A 27,400-nucleotide genomic window follows, 5' to 3' on the forward strand; every position below is an offset into this window, starting at 1 on the left:
CGCCATCTACAAATGTTAAAAAAAGCTGTTATTTACACACACACAAACACACCATTTTGTTAGACAAGTTCATTTTATTCTTCTTATGACAAAAAAATATTAAGTAAAAACATTCTAGAAAGACAAAAAAAACCTCCCTGTCAATTGGTTTATTGATGTGTCTACACTGTCATGTAGTATGGTCAGTGTCTGACCTCTTCTCTCACAGGGGCTAAAGCACTTCCTCACACACTCCTACAGCTGAGATTCTTCAAAACCTGTAGCCATTTTGACTTGTCAACGTCCCGAGCACATGTTTCCCTCCGACAGTACTGTACTTCCTGCATCTAGTCACGGGCCCGAGTTAATGGTCACAAATAATAAACTCATTTCATTTACATCAATTTTTTTAAGACCGCTACTGTCACTCAGCAGATTTGTAGTGCTACTATACTCATTTTTAAGAAAAGCAACTCCAAAGATGAAAATAAAATGAATACACACACACACACACACAAACAAACAAACAATCACACACACACACACACACACACAAAAGCACACACACACACAAAAGCACACACACACAAAGAGAATCATACATGCACCTACACACACATAAAAGTTTGATGTGCCAGTTCTAGCCAGTTAAGTTTTGGTCACTGACCACCAGGTGCAGCAGTAGTACTCTAAAGACCATGTAGTGGAGGGCGGTGGATAGCGCAGTGTCAGGCCAAAGAAAAGAAAACCAACAAACAAAACCTGACTCCAGATCGGCCTTGTCTGTACAGGTTTCAGACTATCAAACGTTCCATTAAATCCAAGGCAGGCCAGCAGGTCAGCAACACAGGCTACGACCAGCAACACTTCTTCAGTCACATGACTGGCAATTATTTTACACTTTTCTTTCTTCTAAAATAATTCTCAGAATGATAGCGTCAACTAAAATCAGAAGTTAAATGGTTATTATAATTATTACAAAATAAAACACAGATCTCTTTGGCATACAGTAGTGTTCCCCATTTTTTCACCTAAGCGCAGTGAAAACAAACATTAACAAAAACAAAAGCAAAATTGCACACCCTTAAAAAGCCCTTATATAAAATACAACAATCTTTCCGTAGAAGAGAAAATAAAATAAAAAGTAAAAGAATGATATTATTTCGGGGGGGGGGGGGGGGGACAGGGATTGGTGTGTGGTGGCCTTGGTGAGACGGCAAGTAAAGTCCGCAGCGCAGCGCAGAGCAGAGTAGCGTAGAGCGCCACGCCAGAGTCGCCAGTAGTGAAGATGAGGGAACGGCGTTCTTCTTCATCCTGCACTCCTCCTCTCCCTCCCTCCCTCTCCCTCGTTCGTTCGTTCGTTCAGCACATCCCTCTCTCCAAGCTCTTCTCATCTCTCCGTTCGCCCTCACGCGTCTGGAAAAGAACGGACAAAAATATCAGACAAAGACGCCTTGGTCTGCGACCCTGGTGCCGGAACGTTCCGCAGGCGCTGCTGCCATTGGCTGCTGCAAAACTGCTCCTAAGCCTCTTCACGTCATTTAGGAAGCAGGCGCAAAAAGTAGTCCAAGCGAAAGCACTTTCTAGGCAGAGGTGGGTTTGAGGGAAGTTAAATACGCCACACAGGCTTAAAGCCTTCAGCAAGCGCGGCTTTGAGAAAGCTATGGCTCAACAACAGACTTGCACTGGGTGTTACAAATCATTTCATACTTACTGGTGATACCCATGGAGCCGCTGAAGGGTATTTCACATTGAGAGAAAGTGGAATAGAACATTATGTCCAATATTCCAATATATGGTTTAATGTTCTGCATTATGTCCAATATTCCAATATGTGGTTTAATGTTCTGCATTTCTCATTAGTGGGTCACTTTGATACTAAAAGTATGATTCTATGTAATGACTGTATGATATCTGTACTGTCCCTGTGTATATCTGTGTGTGACTGTGTTTAGAGATAAGTGGGAATATTATGACTTTGCAGTGTTTCACTGTTCTGCATGGCTGCGTCAGTAGCTATCTGCTCCGGATTGCCAGGTTGCCACTAATCAGGGTCTGATTCAGTGTAGTCCACGTGATGGGATGACCAACACCATCTCCCGTCAGCCTGGAAGGATACTTAAACTCTAACTATTTCCTTGTCTAGTTAGAGCAGCTGATGGATCTTTAGGTGAAGTCATGCTGTCTCTCCCTTGATGCGCATCATTGTAAATAAACTCTATTCCTGATTTTTCATACTAATGGTCTGACTGGGTCTCTATTAAATCTATGGTATCAAAATTACCATCAACATGTATGTCAAAAAATGCATATATGTACCTGTAGGTGAGGGTATGTGTCTGCATATACTATTTCTAAACTGTGTGTGTGTGTGTGTGTGTGTGTGATTGATTTCAGTCCTATACCATTCTAAGGATGTTGAGGGTAAAAGGTATGTGAGTGCGCATGTAATGTATGTATACTGTATGTCCTCTTGTCTTAAAATGTGCATGTGTGTGTGTGTAAAGGTCCTCTGGTGTGTGTGTGTGTGTGTGTGTGTGTGTCTGCCCGTGTCCTGAGCGTGTCCTGAGCGTGTGTGCGTGGAGGTAAGCAGTGACCTGTTAGTAGGGCTGATCTGTGTAGGCGCCATAGCCCATGCTTGGGGCATAATCCTCGGGCATCTCGCCCTCCATGTGCATGCCATTCATGGGCATACCCTCAGGATAGCCGCCATAGCCGCCGTATCCAGCGTCCACCTCTGGAGAAACAAACAAAAAACACACACACACCACACTGGTCAGTGACTCTAATGGTGGCTCCAATGTGTATGCAGTGCATTGTGGAAATGTAGTTCTGGAAAGAGCAAAGAGAGAGACACTCACCATCAGCTGCGTAGGCAGTGTCCATCTGTGCATTCTTGTGTGCCTGGGAATGCGAGATAGAGAGTCGAAGGTCAGAACAAAAGGTCAAGTGCCTTGACCCCTCAAGCTAGCAGGTGTACAGACTCACTTCTATTTGACTCAAATGTCAAACCGGTCAGTGTTTAGCCTTGCTACCATCATAGACTGACTACGCCGGAAAGCCATTACACAGAGCTGTCTCGTGGTGGACTACCACTTCACTTCCACAAGGGGGCGCAGCACTCACCATGTCCCATGCAGCGGGGTCGTGCTTGAAGAGCGAGTGGGTCAGCTCCACAGACACGCGCTTCCTGTAGTCGGCAGTCTTGTCCTCGGAGATGCGGAAGAGGACGGCGGCGGCGTAGGTGGCTGGGGGGGGAGGGGGGGTGGGTGCAACGCTCGGGTTAGTCATCTCAAATGTGCTTCCATTGCCTTGGTCTACCACCAAGTTTCTTTATTTTACTATGGTCACACTGCCTTACTCTACTATGTCTTTCTACAACTAACATTTTTACAAATAAAATTGAACAACTTGTAATAATTTGACATCGTTCCCGACATTGATGAGAAGTCTTTCTATCACTCTCTCCTGCTTGCTTCCTCCCTTTCCTCTATGAGCTCTGGAGAAGCCTCCTCAAACAGTTCTCACTTGTCCCTCTCGTCTGCTCTCCTGAGGCATTGCTGACTGCTGAATTTTCTTGGCCTGTCGGTCATACCACAGCTGAATGGAACAGACCCAGCCTCCATCTGCACCAGAACTGTGATGGGGGTTTGGATGGATCGCTCATTCTCTGTGTCTGTCCCTCGCTCTCTTTCTCACTCTCAATCCATCGCTCTCTGTCCCTTGCTCTCTTTCTTGCTCTCTTTCTTGCTCTCTTTCCTTTACTCTCTGTCCCTCGCTCTCTGTCCCTCGCTCTCTTTCTTGCTCTCTGTCCCTCGCTCTCTGTCCCTCACTCTCTTTCTTGCTCTCTGTCCTTTACTCTCTGTCCCTCGCTCTCTTTCTTGCTCTCTTTCTCTCTCTCTCTGCCAGACACTATGCACTAATTTCTTGGCATGCTTTACACATCCTTATTGGTGTTCTATTTGGATCAAGCCCACGTTGGCCTATGTGGCATTTTTATGAGCCGTTGCTGTGCTGTGCCATGGGCACCAGTGGTCAGTGTGGAGCTGGTTGTGCTGGACTCACCGATTCCCTCGTTGCTGGAGTGCAGGAGCTCCATAAGAGGGGCGGAGGCTCCCTCGGCGTCGATCACCTCGGCCGAGCGCTTGTCCACAGCCAGCTCACATAGCACGCCGGCAGCCACGCGCTTCACGTTATCCACTGGGGAGTACAGCAGCTGCGCACACACACACGCGCACACGCACACGCACACGCACACACACACAGGAGGGGGTTAAGCCACGTACACATGAACATGTCCAAGTCTGACAGTCTCTCTCTCTCTCTCTCTCTCTCTGTAGGTTACTGAATGGATTTTCTTAGTCTGTAAGATTGATATTTTTTTTAGCTTATCAAATATTCACCGACTCAGTAGTCTTATCTTTCCATCAGCACATATTCACTCAAACACCAATTCACTGACACACACACACACACACACACACACACACACTTCTTCACACCCTCTCTCTCCTCCTCGCCCACTGGTTCACTGTGTTCTCTTACCTGGACAAACAGGGGGATGGTGTCCATGGACGCGATATCGGCAGCGTTGGTCGGGTCTCTGGCCAGGATGTGCAGAGCTCCTGTGCAGCCCTCCACAATCTCCTCCATCCTCACACCGTCCTGAGAGAGAGAGAGAGAGAGAGAGAGAGAGAGGGAAGGAGAGAGAGAGAGAGAGCGAGAGAGAGAGAGAGACAGAGAGAAGTTTACATTTGTTTATACTGTACTTTATACTTTTTCTGTACCAAAAAGGTAATTTGGCAAAGAGTTGATTTTCTTTTGGTCGAGTAGAAAGTGAGGCGTTCATAACGTGCCCATGACCAGATCATATAGTGAAAGAAAACAAAACAGAGACAGAGCGAAATAAAAGCATAAAGTAGTGCAAGGTCCACTGTCCGCTAGTCACATGACATTCACTGTAGCGTTTACTATGGGATGTTTATGGTTTCGACCTGTTGAACAGGTAGCAGGCAGGCAGGTTGTATCATTTTGAGACTGCAGGCTAGAAAGTCTGAGGAGGACACAAAAATGTGTGTGGGTGTGTACAGTATATGTATGTATGGTATGCATGTCCGTGTCTCAGCCAGTGTAATTCTTTACAACATAGAGTTGTGTTGCAGCCGTGTTTAACGTGTATTGTTGCCATAGATACACCGTGTCTAAAGTGTATTGTTGCCATAGATACACCCTGTCTAAAGTGTATTGTTGCCATAGTTTATTAAGGAAAAGGTGTGTTAGACGGGTGTGCTGTTAAGACAGGTGTGCTGCCACCAGCCTGTTAGCTCTGGGTGTGACCTGTGTGTGGGGCTAGCTACCTGGTACGTCTGCTGGGCAGTGGAGCCGTGCTTCTGGGCGTCCTGATGGGCCTTCAGCAGCAGGTTGATCAGTCTCTGGATGGCCCCTGCGTCCCTGAGAGGCGCCTGATTGGCTGGGCACAGACCCAGGTTACGGACCAGACCAACTGCAGCCTGTGGGGGGGGGGGGGGGGGGGACAAAGGGATGGAACCAATGAGCACATTCCAAAAGCTCAGCTTGATTATACAGACAAGACTATTTGTCACTGGGAGCGCTTGGTCTGTTTGTCCCTTCCTTTCTGTCCAGCCCTTTTCCAAGTCTTGTTTTTTTTTTCTACAGGGGCCCCATTTCCAAGCATCTATTCTTTCACCCAAACTCACACGGGAGTTTCTTCACCTTCATCTCTTCATCGTTCACCCCCCTTTCTCAGCTTGAAGATATGCAGATTCAGCTGGTGCTCCCCCTTTCTCAGCCAACCCCTAAACTCCTTACTGATGGCCTGGGTACATTACACTCTTATTGGCTCTCCCTTTCCCCGCAGTGGAAGCATTCAGATACAGCTCTCTCTCTCTCTCACTCTCTAACCCATCTCACTCTCTTTCTCTCACACTCTTTCTCACTCTTTCTCTCACTCTTTCTCTCACTCTTTCTCTCACCCTCCTTCTTTCTCGCACCCTCCTTCTTTCTCTTACTCTCTCACTCTCTTTCTCAGCCATCTCTACCCTCCCTCCCTCCCTCTCTCCCATCAGCAGGCATGTTCCCAGCGCTCCCTGCTCCTCTGTCCTCACCTTGATGATGGGCCAGTAGAAGGGCTGAGCGAGCAGCTTGACGATGGCGGGGATGCCGTAGTGCTGCCGCACGGCATTCTGGGCCAGCTCGGCGTCCGGGTGGCGGCTGGTGAGGTGGCGCAGAGCGCAGACGGCCGGCTCCACCACGTCCTCCTTCTCGCTGGCGCGCAGGATGGCGTGGATCAGCGCCTCCACGCCGTTGCCCTGCACCACCAGGGACTTGTTGCGCCCGTTGTTGCACGTGAGGTTGGACAGCACGCCGGTGGCGCACGTCAGCATGTGCATGTCGTCGGACGAGAGCAGACCGACCAGGTCCATCAGGAGACTGTCCAGACCCTCCTGATGACGAGACGGGGGTAGTCAATTATCTTTTATAGCTGACACATCTACTCAAGACTGCCAAACCTGATAGACTCCAATGTACTTGCATAAATTGCTACATAAAGTAATTAAATAAAGGAATTAATTAACAAATAGATGTTATAATAGTCTTTAGCAATAATTCAATCAATCAATCATGTCTTACATTTATATTTGCACATTCTAAATAAGGTAATACGCTTCCAAAAATGTTTTTGTTTGCCAAACACTGCTGTTTATCACATTTCATGACTGCCATGTTATGTCTATGGGTTAGGTCAAGTTGGCCACAAAATGGTGCCTTCTCTCTGATAGTGGGGGAGATAGCAGTGCAGGCCTGTGGAGATAAGGGGTGATAAGGGACGTCCTCACGCACCTGCTTAGTGGCGGCGTCAGACAGGTTTCTGAGTGTCCACAGGCAGTTCTGCATCAGCCTCTGGCTGGAGCCCGTCAGGTGCTTACCCAGGGCCTGCATGCCCCCTGAGAGAGAGAGAGAGAGAGAGAGAGAGAGAGAGAGAGAGAGAGAGAGAGAGAGAGAGAGAGAGAGAGAGAGAGAGAGAGAGAGAGAGAGAGAGAAAGGGATTCAGCTTTCAGTGTGGAGTGGTGAGAGCATTAACTATTAACATCTTTTGCCAACTGTATGCTGCACCCTCAGGCAATACTGTAAACGGAACAAATAGTGTGTGTGTGTGTGTGTGTGTGTGTGGAGAGCTAGCCCACTGAGGTGTCTCACCAGCGTCGACGATGGCGGGCTTGTTGCTGGGGCAGACGGAGAGCACTTTGAGCACGCGACTGGTGGTCCACAGGAGCTTCTCATAGTTGTAGTTCCTCATGATGTGGACCAGACCCTCAGGGCCGCTGTTAGCCAGGATGATCAGCTAAAGGACACAACAACACAACCAGTTAGACTCTCTGTGTGTCTGCCTGTGTCTGCCTGTGTCTGCCTGTGTGTCTGTCTGCCTGTGTCTGTGCGTCATGCTAGAGAGTGCATATTGTTTTGCTAGCTGTGAATGCATCAGTATATCTACTTGTGTCAATATTTTTTTAGGGGTGTGTGTGTGTGTGTGTGTGTGTACACAGGTAGGCTACTGTAGTTTAGATGTATCCGTCATATTTATGGGTGTTTGTGCCAGTGCCAGAGGGCTTTCGTGAGGCCCATAAGGCAGACACACACTTCACTCCAGTCACATTCCTCACATAGTGATCTCACACAGTGATACTGCACACACACTACACAGACACACACACACACACACTGCACTCACATAGTGATCTCACATAGTGATCTCACACAGTGATACTGCACACACACTACACAGACACACACACACTGCACTCACATAGTGATCTCACACAGTGATACTGCACACACACTACACCGCCTCACATATCATGACGTCATGCATGTGTGCTCACTTACACACATTTAATGCTCACCCAGAATTCCAAACTATTCAAATACAAACACAATCTTTACAAAACACACACACACACACATTATTTCACATGAGTGTGATCTTTAAACACACTCTCTCACTCACACATTTACAAATTAACTTTAAACACACACACACACAGCCTCACCTTGCTCTCCTGGTTGCCGTAGGAGAGGAGCTGCAGGCAGTCGGTGGTGATGGCCAGGAACTTGGGGTTGCTCTTCTTGAGCAGCGGCACCATCCTCTGCAGCCCGTCGGCCAGACGCACGGCCATCTTGGCCCCCTCCTGGTGCAGCAGCAGGTTGTGCAGCGTGGTGATGGCGTAGAACAGCACCGACTCCATGGGGGAGCTGGGGGGAGAGGAGAAAAGCGGGTCAGAGGTCAACTGTGAGGGGTCTCTTGGGGTTGATTTCATCAAGCTATCCGGTTGTTAAGTCCGACGCCACAGGGTCCAACAGCTTTTTCATCAAAAAACGTTTACTTTTGGCAACTTCTAAACCTTGTCCACATCACCTGTGCTTTAGTAAGAGTTAAACAAAATGGCTTAACTTTAACAGAGTAATTACTGTAGCTGTGCAGCCAGATGATAATGCCCAGGCTTCCGTGAAAGGGTAATGCCCAGGCTTCCGTGAAAAATAGGATTTTATTAGATTGAGGCAACCAGTGAGTAGAAGGAGGACATTTTTTTTTTTAAAGGCTACTCTGAATAGTGGAATTTTTTGTTATTTTACTGCGGCTCTGAAAGCCGTTGGACCCAGAAAGAGATTTATATCCCATTATTGCATCATCACTTAATAACCAAATGGTGCCTCAAACCTCTAAGGTTTAGCGCTAGGCTAGGCTAGGCTAGGCTAAATCAATCCAGTAAACTGGCTGTGATTAAGGCTTTACGGTCAGCATACTAAAACTATTGTCAGCTTTTGTGGTTTCACTGGTCAAGGTCAGTGGTGTACATTGTTTCGATAATATAAATGATCAACGTCTACAGACCACTTGATTGTGTGGAATTGTTTGAAGAAATCCTGTTTGCAGAGTGAAGTTACTGTAAGATTTGTGTCACTTCAGGCATCAGCCTCCTACATGTAACTGGAACCTATCTTTCTAGGGAGCATTGCAATGACTTCTAATGGATGATATCTACATCACTGAGCCATCTTTCTGCCTTAAGCAGTTCGACCTCCCAGCAGGCAGCTGTAACCTGATTGGCACCAATCCTACCTGACCCACGGTGTACCACCACCACCAATCACTCAATGGGTGTGTTCGAAACGGGTGAAGTTGCTGCCTTTTAAGATATCTAACTGGGGAGCGAGGCAGCAAGTGCGGTTCGAAACCGAAAAAACAAATTCTGCTGCCTTCTAAGATATCTTAGAATTCCCAAATAACGGTCATTTTTGGAGGCAGCATCGATGCACACTTCATGCTCCCTCCTACCCATAATCCCCTGCGGCAACATCTGAAACAGCTGTGAAAGGTAAACAAACATGGCGGATGACATCGGTAATGGCTGCTGAATCTGTTTAAAATGTCATTTGTGTTACCTTATTTTGCTTAGATTTGTAGATTTTACTATCTGATTATGCCATTGCTGTAACCATTAATAGCGTCTGGTCTGATATATCTGCCGGCCGTAAAAACTCATTTATACCGTTAGCCTGCTAGCTTATGTAAGCTAATTTAGTTTAACGTCAGGCCTTTGCTAACGTCATACCGTAGTGTTAACCAAAGATTCTAGAGTGCTACGCTCATTTTTAAAAGATGCATTTAATCCAAAGTCATGTCTAGTGAGACAGCTCTCTGTAGGGAGGGAGGCAGTAGGCAGCTGTCTTCCATTTCAAACAGACCCAATGGCTGAGTGCCCTGAGTGAGAGGCTGACTGACTGAAATCAACCCTTTTGAAAGACTGATTGATTGATTTATTGATTGCCTGACTGACTGATCCAGGCCTCTGTGGCTGGCACCTGCCCCATCATGTCCTGCGCCACGCCGCCGGACTTGAGAGCCCTGAGCGCCCGAGCCCCCCGTTACTTACCTGAGCATGCGGACGAGCGCGGGGATGCCGCCGGACTTGAAGATGGCGAGCAGGCCCTCGCGCTGGTGCGACAGGTTGTGCAGGATGCTGGCCGTGGCGCGGGCTGTCTCCATGTCGCTGGTGTTCTGCATGGCGCGCACCACCGCTGCCACCATCTGGGGCGACTGCATGAGCGCCCGCCGAGACGCCTCCTTACGAGTCAGCTGGTTCACGATCTGGGCCGCCTTACCCACCACCGCCTGAGAGAAAGTTGGGAAATATGCCATGCATATGCATTATTTGCAAAAAAGTAAATTTGTGCCCTTAAAATATGCTGATTCTGGTAAAAATGGGACTTTAGAAATGTCTTTAATTTAGCCTTTGCTCCTCATGCATGAAGGCAACTGCGAACATTCAGGATATGATAAAAAAAAAAGAAAACATAATGGGTTCGCCTACTTTTCTAATCTAATTTTCCACAGCACAATTTTCAACAGCCCCTCAAGCATTTACCTGTAACAACCTGTGACACGCAATTTATTTGATTTATTGGGATTCCTCTGTTTATAACTTATGCAAAGATAGGCACACAAGAGCCTTCTCCAAGTTAGACTTTTCTTCTACTGGACTTCTTGTGTTTCAAAATATATGTGAAGACCATGCATTGAATTCAACATTTATTTTGGTTCTTGTGTTTAAGATATACATACATAAAAAGACATTGTCTGTAGTGAACATTTTTCATTATATCGTATATCGTACGTTTCTGGACAAGTTTCCTTTCTGAGGCTGAAAAGGCTCGTACCTGGTCATCGTCGTTGAGGAGCTTGGTGAGCTCGGGTATGGCACGCGAAGCCAGCTCTGCGTCGTCCTGGTAGTTGATGAGGTGGACGATGGCGGCCTTGAGCAGCTGGGACGGCTCCGCCAGCCTCTGCACGTTGGTCATGTGGGTGCCCTCCGTCTGCGTGGACAGGATAGTCGTGCCCTCCGCCACCGTCTCGGGGAACATGGCCGCCCGCACACGCTGAGCCCGCGTCATGTTTAACTGAGACTCCAGCTCTGAGAGAGAGAGGAGAGATGAAGAGATGGGGAGAGAGATTAGAGATAGAGATAGAGATAGATAGATATATATAGAGAGAGAGGGGTTAAGATTTCTAATTTTATGACTAGCTTGTCTAGCTCTTCATGCAATCATGGCAAGTTTTGGGGCACCGCATTTAGGAGAAAGAATAAAGTTGAGCATTTTCCTGACAGGGAACTTTGGTTGATAAAGACTTTCCTATAAGACGTTGCCAGGATTATGACAGTGTTCAAACAAACTGGAGTAGAAATGTACTACAACTATTTTACACCCATCTCTACTTCACATCATGCCTTACAATGCCCCTTGGCTGCTCTTCAATTACACCAAAGGTTCTTTGGGGATGAAAAGACACACACACACACACACACACACACACACACACACACACACACACACACACACACACACACACACACACACACACACACACACACACACACACACACACACACACACACCTGCGGAGTTGTCGGCGGTGACGGTGGTGGTGATGGTGTACTGCTTGCTGTACTCGCCCCCATCGTCGTCTGTGCGCACTGTGGTGGCGCCGGACTGGATGCCCGAGTCGGACGAGTAGTAGGTCTGCTGCCACTCCGACACCTTCACCATGCCCTCGGGCTCGCCCACTGCACACACAGGGACGACAACGGCAGACGGACGCAGACACCCGTTAAACACAACTCAAAGCCACGACTCGAGCAAGCAAGCATCAAAAACAAGATGACTCTCACATGGTTTCTAGTAAAGGCTCTATAGACATATAAAACATCTTTAAAGCTTTTAAAAAGGCTTATTCATGACTGAGAATGTACATGTGGTAACAAAAGTCTTTACATTCAGTAAAGTTCTCATTACATTGTCAGGCTCCCAACAGACGAGAGCCAGAAAACAGACCACTAACTAAAGCAGCCTTCTTCACAGGGCATATTAAAGTTTTAAAGGTTTACGTTTTTAAGGTTTAAATGGCAAATCTGCGACAGGGCGTGGGAGACTTAAATTGGTTTACAAAATATATAATGAATGAACATAACAGATTAAAGAAATACACAGTGATGACTTAATCATACATTTCAGAGATAATCATAAAAAAAAGACTTACTCTGCATTGCCATAGTAGCCTCTAAGGCTCAGTTGAAGATGATCAATATGGGAGAAAATGCCTGAAAGAGAGAAAAATGGAAGTGGTTACAAAATGTAATGTGAAAAAAAAAAAAAAAAAAAACGCCAAGCAAACTGAACAAAGGCTCCTCCTTTTTGCACCATCTGCAAAACAACTTTATCGGGCTAATCTATCCCGGCGTCATTAGCCTCCCTGGCCCCAGCAGAGCTACGCTTGGCCTTCGGTCTCTGGGAGGGCAGGGGCAGGGCTGCTCTTCAGCACACACCAATAGAGCGGAGCAGGGGGGGGGGGGGGGGCAGCTGCCTTAGTAGGAGGAATGGCAGCTGACCTTTCACCCCGCCTCGATCGCCATGCCACCGCCTCGTATACAGTATCCGTGGGAACCAAAGGGGGAAGCTGGCAGCGGCTGCAGCCACCACCACTCGCTCGACCGGCTCGGCACGTTTGTCGTCACTTGTGCTCGCAAGACCTCGGAGCACACACACACACACACACACACACACACACAGACACACAAACACACACACACACACACACACACACAGACAGACACACAAACACACAGACACACACACACACACACACACACACACTGATTGCTTACCTGCCCTAGTCGAATGACAAACAGGCAGGTAGACATTTTGTACACACACACCCTAGCCCTGCGCTGTACACGCCCAGATCACACATACAAACCCTCCCAAACTCAAGTGCACATATGCAAATATCCTGGCAGAAAAACAACTTTCACTAAACCCATCAATAAAATAGATACCCTCCACCCTCCAAAAACAAAACAAAACAATTAATCACACACAAACAAATACCCTACACTGGCTGCAGTATGCAAATGTCACGAGACCCTTTTTTTTAGTTCTAGAACTCCTCTCCCCTTTCATATCCTGCAGCCTCTTCCAAGGTTCCTCACAAACTTCAGAAACACATGCAATGGCAAGGATCCTTTACAACCACTGACGTGCATCAACTAGCCCCATTTGAAGAGGCTCCACTCCACCGTCAGGAGGGAGAAAGATTCAGACCTACAGGCATACAGAGAGATCATGTCTTCTCTCGTATGTGGGCTCATTAAAATGGATTTGCCTCTTTACATCTGTGCTTGCAAATCCAAGCAAACTCATTATTCCCCCGCTCCACTCTTTCTTTCTTTCTTTCTTTCTCTCTTTCTTTGTCCTCTCCGCCTCCTTCTTGTGGCTGCAGTGACTGGTCTATCGTTTCACCACCACATTCCCCATTCTCTTCTTCATAATTAAAGAAACTCACCACTTTGTGGTGCTCCCTGCGTGTCCCTGCGTGTCTCCCTGTGTCTCTCCCTGTGTCTCTACACTACATGCACACAGACATTCCAGAGTGCTCACCCTTACTGGACCAGGGGGTCACTGACATGTACCCAAAATTAGACTTTCAGAAAGAATCTGGAAACCCCCGTTTCAGTGCAGAGCCAGACCTCGCATATCTCCACACTCACGATGTGGAGCCACTGACTTTGGACTATTTGGATTAACAACAGCGAGGATTATACAGCCACACACACACACTTACATGTACAGTGGCCACACACACACACACACACACACACACACACACACACACACACACACACACACACACACACACACACACACACACACACACACACACACACACACACACACACACACACACACACACACACACACACACACACACACACACACACACACACACACACACTGGCCTTCTGGGTAGAATGCATGCCGTCTCGTTCTGGAACAGATGTTATAAATGTGCAGGGGCCAAACAGAGTGGGGAACGACCTTACCATGCACATTGCTCACATACCTTTTGACTGTGTGTGCATGTGTGTGTGTCAAGTACCGAGTGGGAGGTATGGCGTACATGTAATTACTATCTGAGGACATTCTCTCAAAGGTCAGAGACAAGAGGAGGTTGTGTGTGTGTGTCCATTGTTGTGTGTCTGTGTGTGAAAATGTCTCAGTGCAAAAATTTGTCTGATAAATGTCTTGATGTTGAGTTGACTCGTTGATTACAGAACAGACAAAAAAGAAACATCTGGGCTTAATCATGATGACACTCTCACTCTCTCTCCCACTTACTTATGTCTAATTTCTCTGAAACCAAAGCAGATCAGTTGGGGTGGGGCGGGGTGGGGGGGGCGGTGATGATGACATCACTCCATCCCCCATGTGTCCTCCACACCAACAGAGAGGTGTAAAGTGTGTCGAAATCCCATCTGAAATGCCTCAGTCAATCAGTCACGATTCACACCGTCTCTCATTGGACCATCTCACAATCAGTCATGATTCACACTCCCTCTCATTGCACCATCTCACAATTGACCACGCCCAGGTCTTGAAGCAGAAGGTTCATTAAGAAACACAAATCAATTTGCCTGTCTATGAAGTAAGGATCCATGACGTGATTCGCACCATTACTGTCAAAGGACAGTGTTAGGCCTGGACTCTTTTGTCCCCCGTGGGCTACCGTAGGCTGACCAGTGGAGGTGGAGGGTCACGTAAGGGAGCGAGGAGGATCGATGACTCAAGCGTGAGGGGCCACAGATCGGTTTCCTGTGGGGCCTGAGTCATCACCGAGAAACAGCCAACTGAGAGAACGGAAGTCTGGGGGATAAATGGAGTGTGTGTGTGTGTGTGTGGGTGTGGGTGTGGGTGTGGGTGTGGGTGTGGGTGTGTGGGTGTGTGTGTGTGTGTGTGTGTGTGTGGGTGTGTGTGTGTGTGTGTGTGTGTGTGTGTGTGTGTGTGTGTGGAGGGGGGGGGTCTCTGGAGAGGTTTTAGGGTTGTCTACATCTGCTCTTGTTAACAAACACACACACATACACACACACACACACACACACACACACACACACACACACAGACACAGACACACGATGGTGCATGAACACTGTACACACCCTATAATCAAATCACATTCCAAGACAAAATCATAAACACAGGTGGCTGTAGATATTCAGTGGCAGACTACACGCCTGGATTCCAAATTTTTTTTTACATGCAAAATAGGCATGATTTGAAGGTTTGTTTTTTTGGCCTGCCTCTAATTCAACCAACAGGCCGACTGACTACATCTACAAAGCTAGCATTTTTCAGATAATGACTCAAACTGGCAGAGACATAAATACGGTCAGTGGTAAGATTACTGGAAATCATGTTTGGGGGGGGGGGGGGGGCAAACATTCCTTCACTTTGGGTCCAATTTCTCATAGTCAGCGCCTTCAGTGATCTGTGAGACTTTACAGAAAAGCAACTTTTTTGGTTGTTCCGCTACTCAGCAGAACAAGTGTTTATAATCACAGACAGATTATGGCACGATCATCCAAAGGCGAACTGTCACGCTGAAACAATATCTCAAAAAATATTACCCAAGAAGCCCTTCTGGGAACTTTTAAGTCTAATTATTCTTTCACAACAGCCAGCTCTGACAGACCGATCAGATCTGACAGAAAGATCAAGGACAGATCAGCGCTGAATCACTCCAGGCATATTTTCACTGAAAAAAAGGAAAAGTTGCCGGGAACCAGGCTATGCAGTCTGAGATGGGAGGAGCCGAATGGGGGGGGGGGGGGGGGCAGGTTGGGCCTGTCACCTCGACTCACCTCGACCGCCCCGAGTCGCCAGGCCTCCCTTGTCTATTCGGGGAGAGCGAGCGCTGCGTGCGAAACTGTGTAGATAAGACGTAAAGGTCTTCTTCATTCTTTGTGCCTGCCAGACCGATTGTTCACCAGAGATTTTACAGTGAAAGCCATGATGGATGTTTTTTTTGTTTTTTATCAGGGAGTCCTGGAGACATTTCAAACAGGGAGTTTGAGGGAGGTCTTGATTTGGACGCAAAAGCCCAAAACTGTGCCATGCAGTGTCTTTCTTTGCGCTCTTGTTTGTCCTGAAATGCCCTGAAAAGGACAGAAGTCCTGTGAGACTTCTCTTGAACACAAATTCACCTGCTTACTGTGCATGCACCGAATGTCTAAAGATAACTATATCAAATGAATATTTAAAAAAGCATACTTCTACAAAGTCCCATGGTATTTTCAGACCCACTGCTATTTTTGGCAGCCTATTTTAGACTGCATTAGGTAGCCTACTAGATGAATGCCCTATCAGTTCCCCCTCTCTCTTCTGGTTCTCATGGTTACCGAGTGGACAGCCCTCCAGTGGCTGGTCAGGGTGGGGTTTAAATGAATGGGCTGGTTTGGTTTGGGGGGTTTCACATTTCATACTCTGGTTTCAAAGAGGCCATTTAACAGAGGCTTTTCACATCCATGAGAAGGTGAGTGTGTGTGTGTGTTGGGGGGGGGGGGGGTCTTTCATGAGGTCATCGGTAAGAAAGACAACAGTAAGGTGACTCACCACTCACTCATCGCTGACAGGCAGCAGAGCCGAAACCACACCCCACCTCATCGGGCGGGGCAGGCAGGGGCAGGACGGAGGATGGTGTATGTGTGTGTGTGTGTGTGTGTGTGTGTGGTGGAGGTTAGAGAACGTGCCCCTGCCTGCTCCTGTGTTTTTTCCAGAGAAGTAAGCAGGTGTGAGTACGTGTGTTTCTCATGAGGGGGAGAAGATACCAAAGCCCTGCAACACCCATTCTTTTTTTCCCCCTTTTTTTTGTTTTTAAAGTCAAGTTATTAACGTTTCACGTGAAATGACACTAATGACTAATGACCGATTACACATCAAACAGGGTTGTCACTAACAGGTGCAATACAACGAAAGATGTACTTTTGTCATTCTTGTTCAGGATTCAACTCAACTCAGTTCATCACAGAGACAGCGCAAAACCTCGCTGGCCTTTCAGTGTGCCACTTTAGCCTTTCGTACCATGTTGTTTACAGAGAGTGAGGTGAGCCAATGTGGTCACTCAATGCATCTGCTGTAAAAAAAACAAACAAACAAAAAAACAACCCTGATTCAGCCCACTCAACAGCTACATGACAAATCGCACCTTGATGTTAGCAGTCGTCTCTGCGCTCATTTCGTCCAGCCATACTCATTTGCACTCTGCCCAATCAATGTCCCTTAAAGGAACCTTCTTTTAAGGATGGGAGTGATTTGGGCTTAAAGGTGATTCCCTACGAGCTGGTGTTACGTAAGTGTTCCTAGGTAATGCTCATGGGCGAGGCTGTATTTTTTTGAAAGTTACAGTGTGATCGTGCCACACTCTGCCCCACCCCAAACCCTGAGCCCTGAATCTCATCAAGTAGGAGAATTCTCTCACACACTCATGCCCTCTCTTTTTCTCACCCTCACTCTCACTCTCTCTGTCTCTCTCTCTCTTTCGGTCTTTCTCTCAGTCACTCTCTCTCACACACAAGTGTGAACTCAGCCCGCCTACCAACGTGCCGGAACTTGTGCTTTCGCTTCCAGCGACACACTTGACCTCAGCGCCTCCTCTTAGTCTGCACCAAACATGGAGATGGTAAACACGGTCACGGCAGCACCGCGCCGCACCACACCACACCGCCCGAGACCAATAACAACCTCTGGCATCCATTTTGGAGAGAGAGACTGGCCTGCCACCGTCAGACCAGCCAAGCCACTGCTCTGAGAGCCATGTACAGATAAGGCCAGCGCCCGAAATAAAACATTTACACAACTAACGGAAATGACGGAATTCTGAAACTAGTCAAATAGCGTTTGGCGTTTAGCCAAAGTTTCCCTCATATTGACAGGGATTTGTTACTGATTACTTTAGACAAGGGCAAAATCAGCTGAGGAATTAGCCTGGTCGGTGTTAAACATCTACATTATAATCAAGGGAAGAGAGTGCTTTTCACGAGAACACAACTGCCTGAAACTCCATCCCTTCGCCAGGACTTTGTCCCCAGATACAGCAGGCTGTTAATGACTGATAGACCCTTCACAGCTTCTCCAGTCACACATACAGGAGCTTGGCCCCTAATAAGGCTCTGTAGGGTTTTTTGGTGGAGAACTGGGTTTGCGACACTTTTTTCCCCCCTTCTGGCCTGTTTTTTTGGAAGTAAAGGGCCTGCAGGAAGCCCACACAATGGAGGAGGAATGTCAGTGGGGGGGGTGGGACCTGTGGTGGAGGCCGAGAGAAAACACACACACAAACACACACACACACTCACACACTGGTGGTGAGGAGGAGAGGCAAGCAGGAGGGAGAGAGGGAGGAGAAGGAGAGAAAAAGAGAGGGTAGGGATAGAGGGCAAGGGAGAAGAGAGAGAGAAAAAGGGGGGGGGGGGCATCCACACTGGTCAGGCACTGCTCCATAAGCCTTCTGTGACATTCCACACTCATCTAGCACATTCCCTCCTCTCTCTCTCTCTCTCCTTTTTTCTCCCTCTCTCTTTTTCTCTTTTCTCCTGCCCTCTGACTTGCTCTCTTGCTCTCACCATGTCTCTGGAGTTCCCAGTTTATTTCAACACTGTTTCTTTGCTCTTGCTGTTACTGTAAAGAGACGATGGCGCTGCATTTTAAGCACTTTCACCTAAGGTCAAGCCACACCAATAGAGGAAATAACAAAAGCGGAAACTGATTTATTTTCTTCCTCCATTTACCGCCTGCTTCTTTTTTCTCCGTCACCACATTCAAACTGCAACGTCCTCTCTCTCTCTCTCCTGTAGCTTACAGTGCAAAGATGAGGGGTTGATCATTAACCTTTATGGCACAGAGAGCAAACAAAAGTGTCTCTACAGCAAGCCTGAAACCCCTCCCTCCCTCCTCCTCCTCTCAGACAGGGTGTGTCTGCATGATGTCCCAAGGACTCATTGTGGGTGTGCCACAGGTATGTGTGTGTGTGGGTGTGTGTGTGTGTGTGTGTCGCAGGGTGACGGCAGCTGTTCTTATCAGCCTACATGCTACAGATGTCATTATGTCAACTCTTGTGTGAGACTCATGGCTCTGACACATGTAGATTCATAGACACATTAACAGTACTTCCTCAGTTTACACATAACACTGATTTTGGGAAACCAATTCTGTGGGAAACAAAGCATTTTGTGATTTAAGTTGAACACCACTATTAAAATACTCCACAGTGCACTGCCCACTGGTATCAAAACCACAATAAAGTCACAGATAATCCCAGATATACTTTTCAACAGCAAGCATAAATAAGTAAACAAACAAACAAAATAAATAAATAAAAAGGGACTTAGGGCAGGGAATGAGCATTCACACAGCGAGACATCGAAGAGCTTTTCAGTGTCTGAGCAGCTATAAACAGACACACACACACAATCTGTGTGCATGAGTGTCAGTCTATCTACCCACACACACACACACACACACACACACACACACACACACACACACACACACACACACACACACACACACACACACACACACACACACACACACACACACACACACACACACACACACACACACACACACACACACACACACACACACACACACACACACACACACACACACACACACACACAAGCGGCGGTGGCCTAATGTGGTTAATGGCTTTAGGAGGGTCTGAGTGTCCAGCTGAGCCCCAGCTGCTGAGAGCCTGTGGTCCCAGAGTGGCTCCCCAGACGCTCTCCACTTCCTCCTCCACTGCCCACAGCCAGCAGGTGGTCAAGGCTGCCCGCTGCCTCGGGCACACAGGAGGAGGGGGAGGGAGGAGTAGGAAGAGAGAGGGATTGGTGTGAAGAAGAGAGAGATGGAGAGAGGGAGAGAGAGAAGGAAAAGGAGGAGGAAGAGACAGATGAGACAAAGGATGGAAGGGGGAGAAGGAAGGAAAGAGAAATAAATGAACGAGAAAGAAAAAGAGAGGGATAGCTATGGAGGGATGGGGTGGATAGAATGAGGGTACCGGAGAAAAAAAAACCTCAACCCACATAAAATGGAAATTAATAGAGAGAGAGAGAGAGAGAGAGAGAGAGAAAGAGAGAGAGAGAAAGAGAGAGAGAGAGAGAGAGAGAGAGAGAGAGAGAGAGAGAGAGAGAGAGAGAGAGAGAGAGAGAGAGAGAGAGAGAGAGAGAGAGAGAGAGAGAAAGAGAGAGAGAAAGAGAGAGAGAGAGAGAGAGAGAAAGAGAGAGAGAAAGAGAGAAAGAGAGAGAGAGAGAGACACACAAGCCACTATATATTTTTTTCTTTCTTTCCTTCTTTATTTCTTTCTCCATTGTGTGCTAGTGTGTGTGTGCCCTAATGTTCTATTATTTTTTTATTATTCTCCATAGTCCAAGTCAATCGTTGTCATTATTACTATTATTGCTAATTCTTTTGATGTAATTACTGCTTTGGCAACATTGTAACACTTAGTCATGCCAATAAAGCTCATTGAATTGAAATTAAATTGAAAGAAAGGAGAGAGAAAGAGAGAGAAATGGAAAGAAAGAAAAATATATATAGAGAGAGAGAGGGAGGGAGAGAGAGAAAGAGAGATTAGTCTTAGGTGTGAAATATTCATGAATCTTGTGATACACAATTACACCAGTGCCCAGTTATTATATGAGGTCATGAACGTGAATGTCTCATACTGAGGAATTGCAACGTAATAACCAGGTCGGAAAAAGACCACAGGCACCCGGCCCTAAAAAGTACCTGCAGAGGAACTATGGGTTTCGTGAAACGCATGAGATGAATGTCTCCCTTGTTACACACAATGACAGAGGGAAACAGAGGGAAAAAGGGGGGGGGGGAGAGAGAGAGAGATAGAGATAGAGAGAGAGAGAGAGACACAAACAAAAGATGAATCAGAAGTAGAGGTGCTGCAAGAAGAGCAACCAGGAAGGAAGAGAAAAAACAAATCTATCCCTCAGGTGGTACAAGATGGTCCCATCTGGACTGAGCAGTACAGACAGACACTGCTAAAAGCACCCAAACAAGCCGCACAAACACTAACATCAAACCGCAAGCTCCTCCGGGCCTTTTCTAATGACAGAGGTTATGAGTGAAGACCTTAATAATATGGGTCTTTTTCAGAACCAAGAGAACGATAGCTCTTCCACATGGACAAGAGGGGAAATAAGACAATAAGACCAGAGAATAACATCCAAATTTTATTAACTATTTTGTGTGAAGCTCAAAACCTCAAGTTCAAGCAGTGGCGCTTAGCCTTGGACGGCAGGCGCCTGGCGCTGCACGAACACATGGAATCATTCTCGTATCGGAGAAATCAGCGCATGCAGACACATTCCTCTCCGAGCGCCATCTCGCTGCTCGACCTCGATGAAAACTCTTCAGCATGCGAGGACATCGAGGATCAAACATCAAAGGTGAAAAAAGGAATGGGGGGGGGGGGGGTAAAGGGTAGCTTGGGATCCGAGTGTCACGGACAGTGAGGGAAACCTGATCCCCAACGCTTACGCTCACTGGTCGGCTAAAGGCCCCCCCCCCCCACCACCACTACCATCACCACAGCTACTATACTGAGGACCTTTGAAGGGCTTGTATACACATGGTAGTGCCCAGCTGGTGGTGGTGTGCGTGCAAGCTTCCTTACACTTGGCCCTGCCGAGCGGTGCAGACCCCAGATCGTGTCCATGTGTGTTTGTGTGTGTGTGTGAGAGAGAGCTGGAGGTTGCGTGCCGGCTCTTGGAATTCCATTCCTGGACACCTGTGTCGATGTGTGCCGGGATGTGTCTGTGTGCTTATATAATGGGATGCCTGTGTTGATGTCTCCACACGCAGGGTTTTGACAGGGCAGAGTGAATCAAAACGGGAGCTTACATAAGATCAGCTTCCTGATGCATGGCTAGGAAAGGCAGAAGGGTTTTCTTTGGGTTTGGGTGATCTTCCAGGCTTAGGAGGTCATTGTGCACATCCCAGGTGCAGGACAAACAACGGTCAAGAAGTCCGCACACTTCTTGAAACTTTCCTCTTTTTTTGTATTTTATATTGTCATGCTTGGCTGCACAATGTTTCGACCTATCGGTCTTCTTCAGGAACCTAAGGATTTATCTTCAAGGGTTCCCAGTCACTCTTCCCTAACAATATCAGAGGATCATCCTTGGCCATCTAAATTAAAGTAGCCCATACTTCCTACCTCTCTAGTTTCACTTCACTGTCCCATGTGCTGACTTGCAGTGGCAGTAGTTTTTGAACGCTCCCACCTCTGCCATCAGAGTCCAGTCATGCACGTGGATGTCCCAATTTCACCATCCTGGCAGCGAAACGACAAACACGCGTGTCGGGCTCTTAGCTTAACGAGCGCCGGCGTGTCGCTCCTCGCGGGGCTAGCGAGCAACTGCGGCCGCCGGGGCTCCATCCACGTAGGCACGCGTGAGTTCGCTGTTCTGACGGGAGCCTCCATGACAGATGGTGAATATTTCAGAGGAGCCGCGGCCGCCGAGGGAGCATCTGCGGGGCCACGGCGGCAATCTGCGGGGACGTTCGGGAACGCCCGACTTTTCAGAGTCACGTTCAGCCGGCTAATAATTAATCAAGGAGAACTGAGCAGCAAGAGGCAAGGGGGGGGGGGGGGGGTGGGGGTGTTACAAATCAATCTCAAGCTGCAGCGTTGGTCATAAATCTTACAAAACTTTAATGAGAGGCTTACAAGACGACAAGATGGCAGCTTACGAGGTTGGCAAGACAAGCAGAGTGCTTTATCAAAAGAAGCACTCCCTCGCTTCCGTTGTGCGAGAGCACTGAATGCTCAACTGGTGTCCAGCCTTCCTTTTTCAGGGGAAAATAATCTGGGACATTGGCTGAGTGCTGTCCATTTCAGCCTGGGACATTCTGATATTGCTACTTTCCTTATTTTTTTTCTCCACACAAAGTTCCCACTTTTCCCTTCCCAGTTCCACACATGCCGTAGTCGACACATCAGCCTGTCTAAGAGTGTGAGGGTGAGATTTTCGGGAGTGTGCGAATCCACCAGCACATTGTTTAGACCTTCGGTAGTCTGTGCCTACGGTGTAAAGAATCCTCAGTGATCAGCAGTCTCACGCCACCACTCCCACAGGCCTATCACCTCTCTCTCTCTCTGTCTGTCTCTCTCTCTCTCTGTCTGTCTCTGTCACTCCCTTTCTCCCTGCTGAACTCTGTGTGGGAGCTGTTTTGAGGTGTGGCAGCATAATGCTCATACAGAGTCTAACAGTCCCACCTCATTACTCATCAGAGGCTCATCAGAGATACAGCAGTACGCTCTGCAATAGGAAGGTCCTCTACACTGGTCCAACAGTTACACAGTGACACAACATCACACGGCAATGAACGGGACTTTGAAGCCTCGCAAAAAGTGAGTCAGGATCCAAAACATTGAAAACACTTCAGCAGCTCCCTTTAGGAATTTACTGTTTTCCCAAGTCTACAAGTCAATGCATGTCACCCTGCACTGGAAACATTCAGAATCTAAGGGAGGTACACCACACACACACACACACACACACACACACAACGAATGTAGGCCAGAATTAGTACAAAATGAGAATTCTGTTTAACACTTTGACACACTGTCGCAAAGCACAGGGTCTTGCAGGTGATCAAATATTTATTTCTCTATGACAGACCCAAGCCCCTGGGACCCCTCAAGGCACCATAATGGCAGTGGTGGACTCGAGTGCTTACGTAACTCCGTGTCTCACTGCATTTTGAAGGAGAATGGTGGTGGATGCTCATCTGGGTACAGCTCATAATCCTGACTATTTGTTTGATTTACAGAGCTTCTCTGAAAAGGTGTCCAGCAAAAGGAGAATTCAAAGTTCACCAAACATCAGAATATTGTGTGTTTGTTCAATCATCCAAAGCAGCAGCAACCCCCCCGCCCCCCCATCCTCCTCCCCCCTCTGATTGTTTGTGGCATTAAAGAGATCACTGGTAAGTGCTGATCCATCAACGGTTAAATAACACTGAACCAGTCTGCTCTGTTAGGCTGATGGAGGGTTAATCTGCTTTGGATTGGTATCATTGTCTGTGAAGGTGCCTGCACTTAAGAGCGCGGGGGACTTAACCTCCCGTCCAGATTACATAGGCATCATGCCCACTCAGTCTCAGCACTTTTGAGCCGTCTGAGTCGTCGTCGGCGGCAGCGGCAACATCGTGGGCACTGAAACCAATGTGAACCCCCTCCGTGTTAATGGGGAGGCTGACAGGCCAAGGAACACTTAAAGACCGGTCACTGAGAACTGGCTGTTTGTGATCCTTCTCTCCATGTAACACTGCACCATGCCAGTGTAGGACTGTAGGAGCATGGAGTATGCTGAGGTAGGGTGGAGTTTGAACAGGTAGGGTTGAGTATGAAGGGGTAGGGTGGAGTATGAAGGGGTAGGGTGGAGTATGAAGGGGTAGGGTGGAGTATGAAGGGGTAAGGTGGAGTATGAAGGGGTAGGGTGGGGTTGTGTAGAAGGACCACAGAGGGTATGAAGGATAACAAGACACTGAAAACCAGCCATGACTACACCATTACAAGAGATAGAGAGATAGAGAGACAGATAGAGAGAGATAGATAGTTAGAGAGAGAGAGAGAGAGAGAGAGAGAGAGAGATGCTAGCAGAAAGAGATGGAAACAAAACAAAAAAATAGGGGAAAGGGTAAAGTGAAAAACAGAGTGAGAGAAAGAGGTGTAAAGCAAAATGGAGAGTGACATGGACAGAACGAGACAGCAGCAAACTCAGATTCGCTCGTTGGTGAATTAATCGTCTGTCCCACCCCCCTCGTGTGAAAGTGTATTTATAAACTGAAGGATGCCTCTGGCCCCTAATGTAGGACAGTTTCAGGGATTTAGGCCTAGAGGGGGATTAGTGCCTGGGTGACCCCGGGTGCCTCAAGCGACCCCCCCCCCCTTGGGCAGCGCTGCCTGGTCCCCTGCCAGCCGGCCCTGCACTGCACTGCAGAGTGGTGCGGTGCGGAGCAGTAACCCCGAGGCTTCTGAGCCCTTGCCCTGTTAGCTGCCCGCAGATGCCCACAGAATTCAAATGGGGGGCTATCTGGGCAGAGCATCAAAACTGGGCATAGCGTCAGGCAGCTCTTGTGAGCGAACGCCAGCATGTTTTGTAGTGTTTACTGGTAAAATGCATAAAATAGTTCAGTGGGTGTCGTAAGACCAAAGCCAAAGGTTTGAAAATAATTTAATAATCCTGCGAGTAAACAGCTTTGACTTTGTTGACAAACACCACATTACTGGAGCGTTCCAGGAAATTATGAGGATGGAGGATAGGATTCCCATTTGGCGACACGTCATAACCAAAAGAAACCAATTAAGGCAGAAATGTTCCTTCCTTCTGATTACTTTTGGCGGTCAATGCTTATCAAGCGCTCACCACGAGAGACCCCAATCTCTGTTTGCATGGCTGGGACTAAAATAAGCCAAACTTTCAGGGCACAGCTTAGCCTCTTTAATACTACTTTAAGACCCCGTCATTAAACAGACTTCCAAATCGCCAAAGCCAGTTTACTTGGTAGCCCCGATGGCATGTTAAAACACTGACCACAGTGAGGTCAGTTTTGCAGTGTGTTACAATGTCTAGTTTATCCATCGGGCCAGATGATGGAAGTTACTGGAAAACACAAGACGCATTAGGAACTGTGGATGTACAGGAAAATGCAGAACACATTAGGGATGTAAAGCATGTCCTAATGGTCCACTTAAACACTTGGCGTAATCCCAGCTTGTCCGGCATGAGTGATGGTAAGCATTACCAATAGTGTGTGACCTCCTGATCTTTCATTCTTATGAAATACCACATGTCTAATAGATCTGATAACACTGTGGCACTGGGAAAATATAGCGATGAGCTCTCAGACGCGAGGATAGTATGTGCTACATTTATAACAAACAGCACTGCAAATGACATCAACACGGCAAATGGCATCATCAACAACAAAGTGACGTGACCCCATCTGAACAATGTGGAAAAGTGTTCATGGTAAAATCAGAGCCATTTTGAGATGTGTTAAAACGGGTAGGGTAGGCCTAAAATGAGGTGATATGTGGAATAATGCAGAAAGCTGAAGGGAACTTGCCTCAATTCTTATCTTATCCATTCCTCGTATTACTGTTCCATGGAACATGTCAGGCTTCAACAGTGTCAAATAGTAACCATTTCCACGTACGATTCTCTTTACTTATTAACACTGATTTCAGGCTACTCTCAATTTGTATCCACTGTTTTTTTGTCTTTGTATCCAATCAAGCAAAATGAACTGAAGAAAACAGTAGGCTAATATATGTTTTATTTTCTGTAGGCCTATTTCTTTACAATTTAAGGTAGCCCACAAACACAGTAGGCCTGTTGCGACACAGTATACAGGGGAAATTGCCCACGCAGACGATGCTTTTCATTTGTAAATGTGGCAACCACAACTTTCACCACCAGAAATTCCTTTTAAAATCGAACACCATCCAGCATAACCCGACCAAGTTAAGTGTGTAGTCTACCTCTTGTGGGATATCTAGTTTCGTCTGCACTTTTAGATATCGCTCAAGCTCGACCGATACACGGAAGTGAGCAAATTACACCCCACAGGTAAAACGACACCGAACGACCCCAAAAAAATGGCACGACAAAACACACTCCAATAATCAACTGAGCCTGCCCGCACATATGATTTAAAGATAACCCAGAGTTACAATGTAGAGCACAGAGCTTTCAAAATGTAGCCTTCCACGACAGAATATTAAATAACGAAGAGTAGCCTAGCCTAGTTTACTTAACGCGTTTCCAACTCGGCTTGGTTTTTAACACTCAAGATAGCAAAACAGCATAAAGTAGTAGCCTAAACCATACGTCATTTAAAGTCCGTGGAAATACGTTTAACTGCGTAGCAAGCCACGTTTAAACGTTGCATTAGTTACCTTTTGATAGAAACGGTGGCCGGGAAACACTCCAGAGAGACAGTGGTCCTGGGAGAGAATGTTCTGCGAATTTTCTGTCGACCGTCTACTTTCCCTTCAACTCTAGTTTCGCTGAACAATGCTAGTGTGACAGTAATGCCTCGCTGTAGGCTCCGCCCCCGATACCATGAGGGTTCTCTACCACACCCTGCTTCGCACAGACCCGCAGCTCGGTGTTGGGAACGCTACTGGCGCACGCAGTAGCACTGGCGTCGGGTCTTAAAAAATAATATGCGACATGACTACTAACGATTTAAGAGTAAAAAAATGTTTTAATGTGAAAGCTACGTGAAACAATAATATAGCCTAGTGACTTAATTTTAATTTTTTCAGAATATTCAGCTTGATGTTTACGTTCCATATATGGTATAGCCTACCTGTAGGGCATGTAGGCCTACACTCAGACAACCACACCTTGATGCGTCATGCAACCAGTCCTCCCAAAACCAATGAGAGATATGATAGGCTACGATAAATTGTAGTTCACAC

The 27,400-nt window shown here is 47.2% G+C and overlaps 1 protein-coding gene across 2 annotated transcripts; it reads right to left on the minus strand.

Annotated features, from left to right (window-relative positions):
* Window positions 1-54: 54 nt before the first annotated feature.
* LOC143131226 (junction plakoglobin a-like) lies at window positions 55-26,986 on the minus strand. Of its 2 annotated transcripts, none has more exons than XM_076290723.1 (16): window positions 26,873-26,986; window positions 12,095-12,155; window positions 11,511-11,621; window positions 10,717-10,970; window positions 9,933-10,171; window positions 8,049-8,250; window positions 7,198-7,342; window positions 6,841-6,944; window positions 6,105-6,443; window positions 5,337-5,489; window positions 4,525-4,644; window positions 4,045-4,195; window positions 3,106-3,227; window positions 2,841-2,883; window positions 2,577-2,716; window positions 55-1,395 (listed from the first exon to the last, which is right to left on the minus strand). In XM_076290723.1, the coding sequence occupies exons 2-15, from the start codon at window positions 12,105-12,107 to the stop codon at window positions 2,580-2,582; spliced, it is 2,133 nt and encodes a 710-aa protein (XP_076146838.1). In that variant the 5' UTR covers window positions 12,108-12,155; window positions 26,873-26,986; the 3' UTR covers window positions 55-1,395; window positions 2,577-2,579. The 2 variants fall into 2 exon arrangements, with proteins under 2 accessions (XP_076146838.1, XP_076146831.1); XM_076290716.1 differs by having other exon boundaries at window positions 11,454-11,621.
* Between the last annotated feature and the right edge of the window lie 414 nt (window positions 26,987-27,400).

The sequence above is a fragment of the Alosa pseudoharengus genome, unplaced genomic scaffold (genome assembly GCF_046254945.1).
Source record: "Alosa pseudoharengus isolate Yale_2024_CS ecotype anadromous, Long Island Sound unplaced genomic scaffold, YU_APseudo_1.1 YU_APseudo_1.1_scf_1, whole genome shotgun sequence".
In the NCBI taxonomy this organism is placed as follows: domain Eukaryota; kingdom Metazoa; phylum Chordata; class Actinopteri; order Clupeiformes; family Clupeidae; genus Alosa; species Alosa pseudoharengus.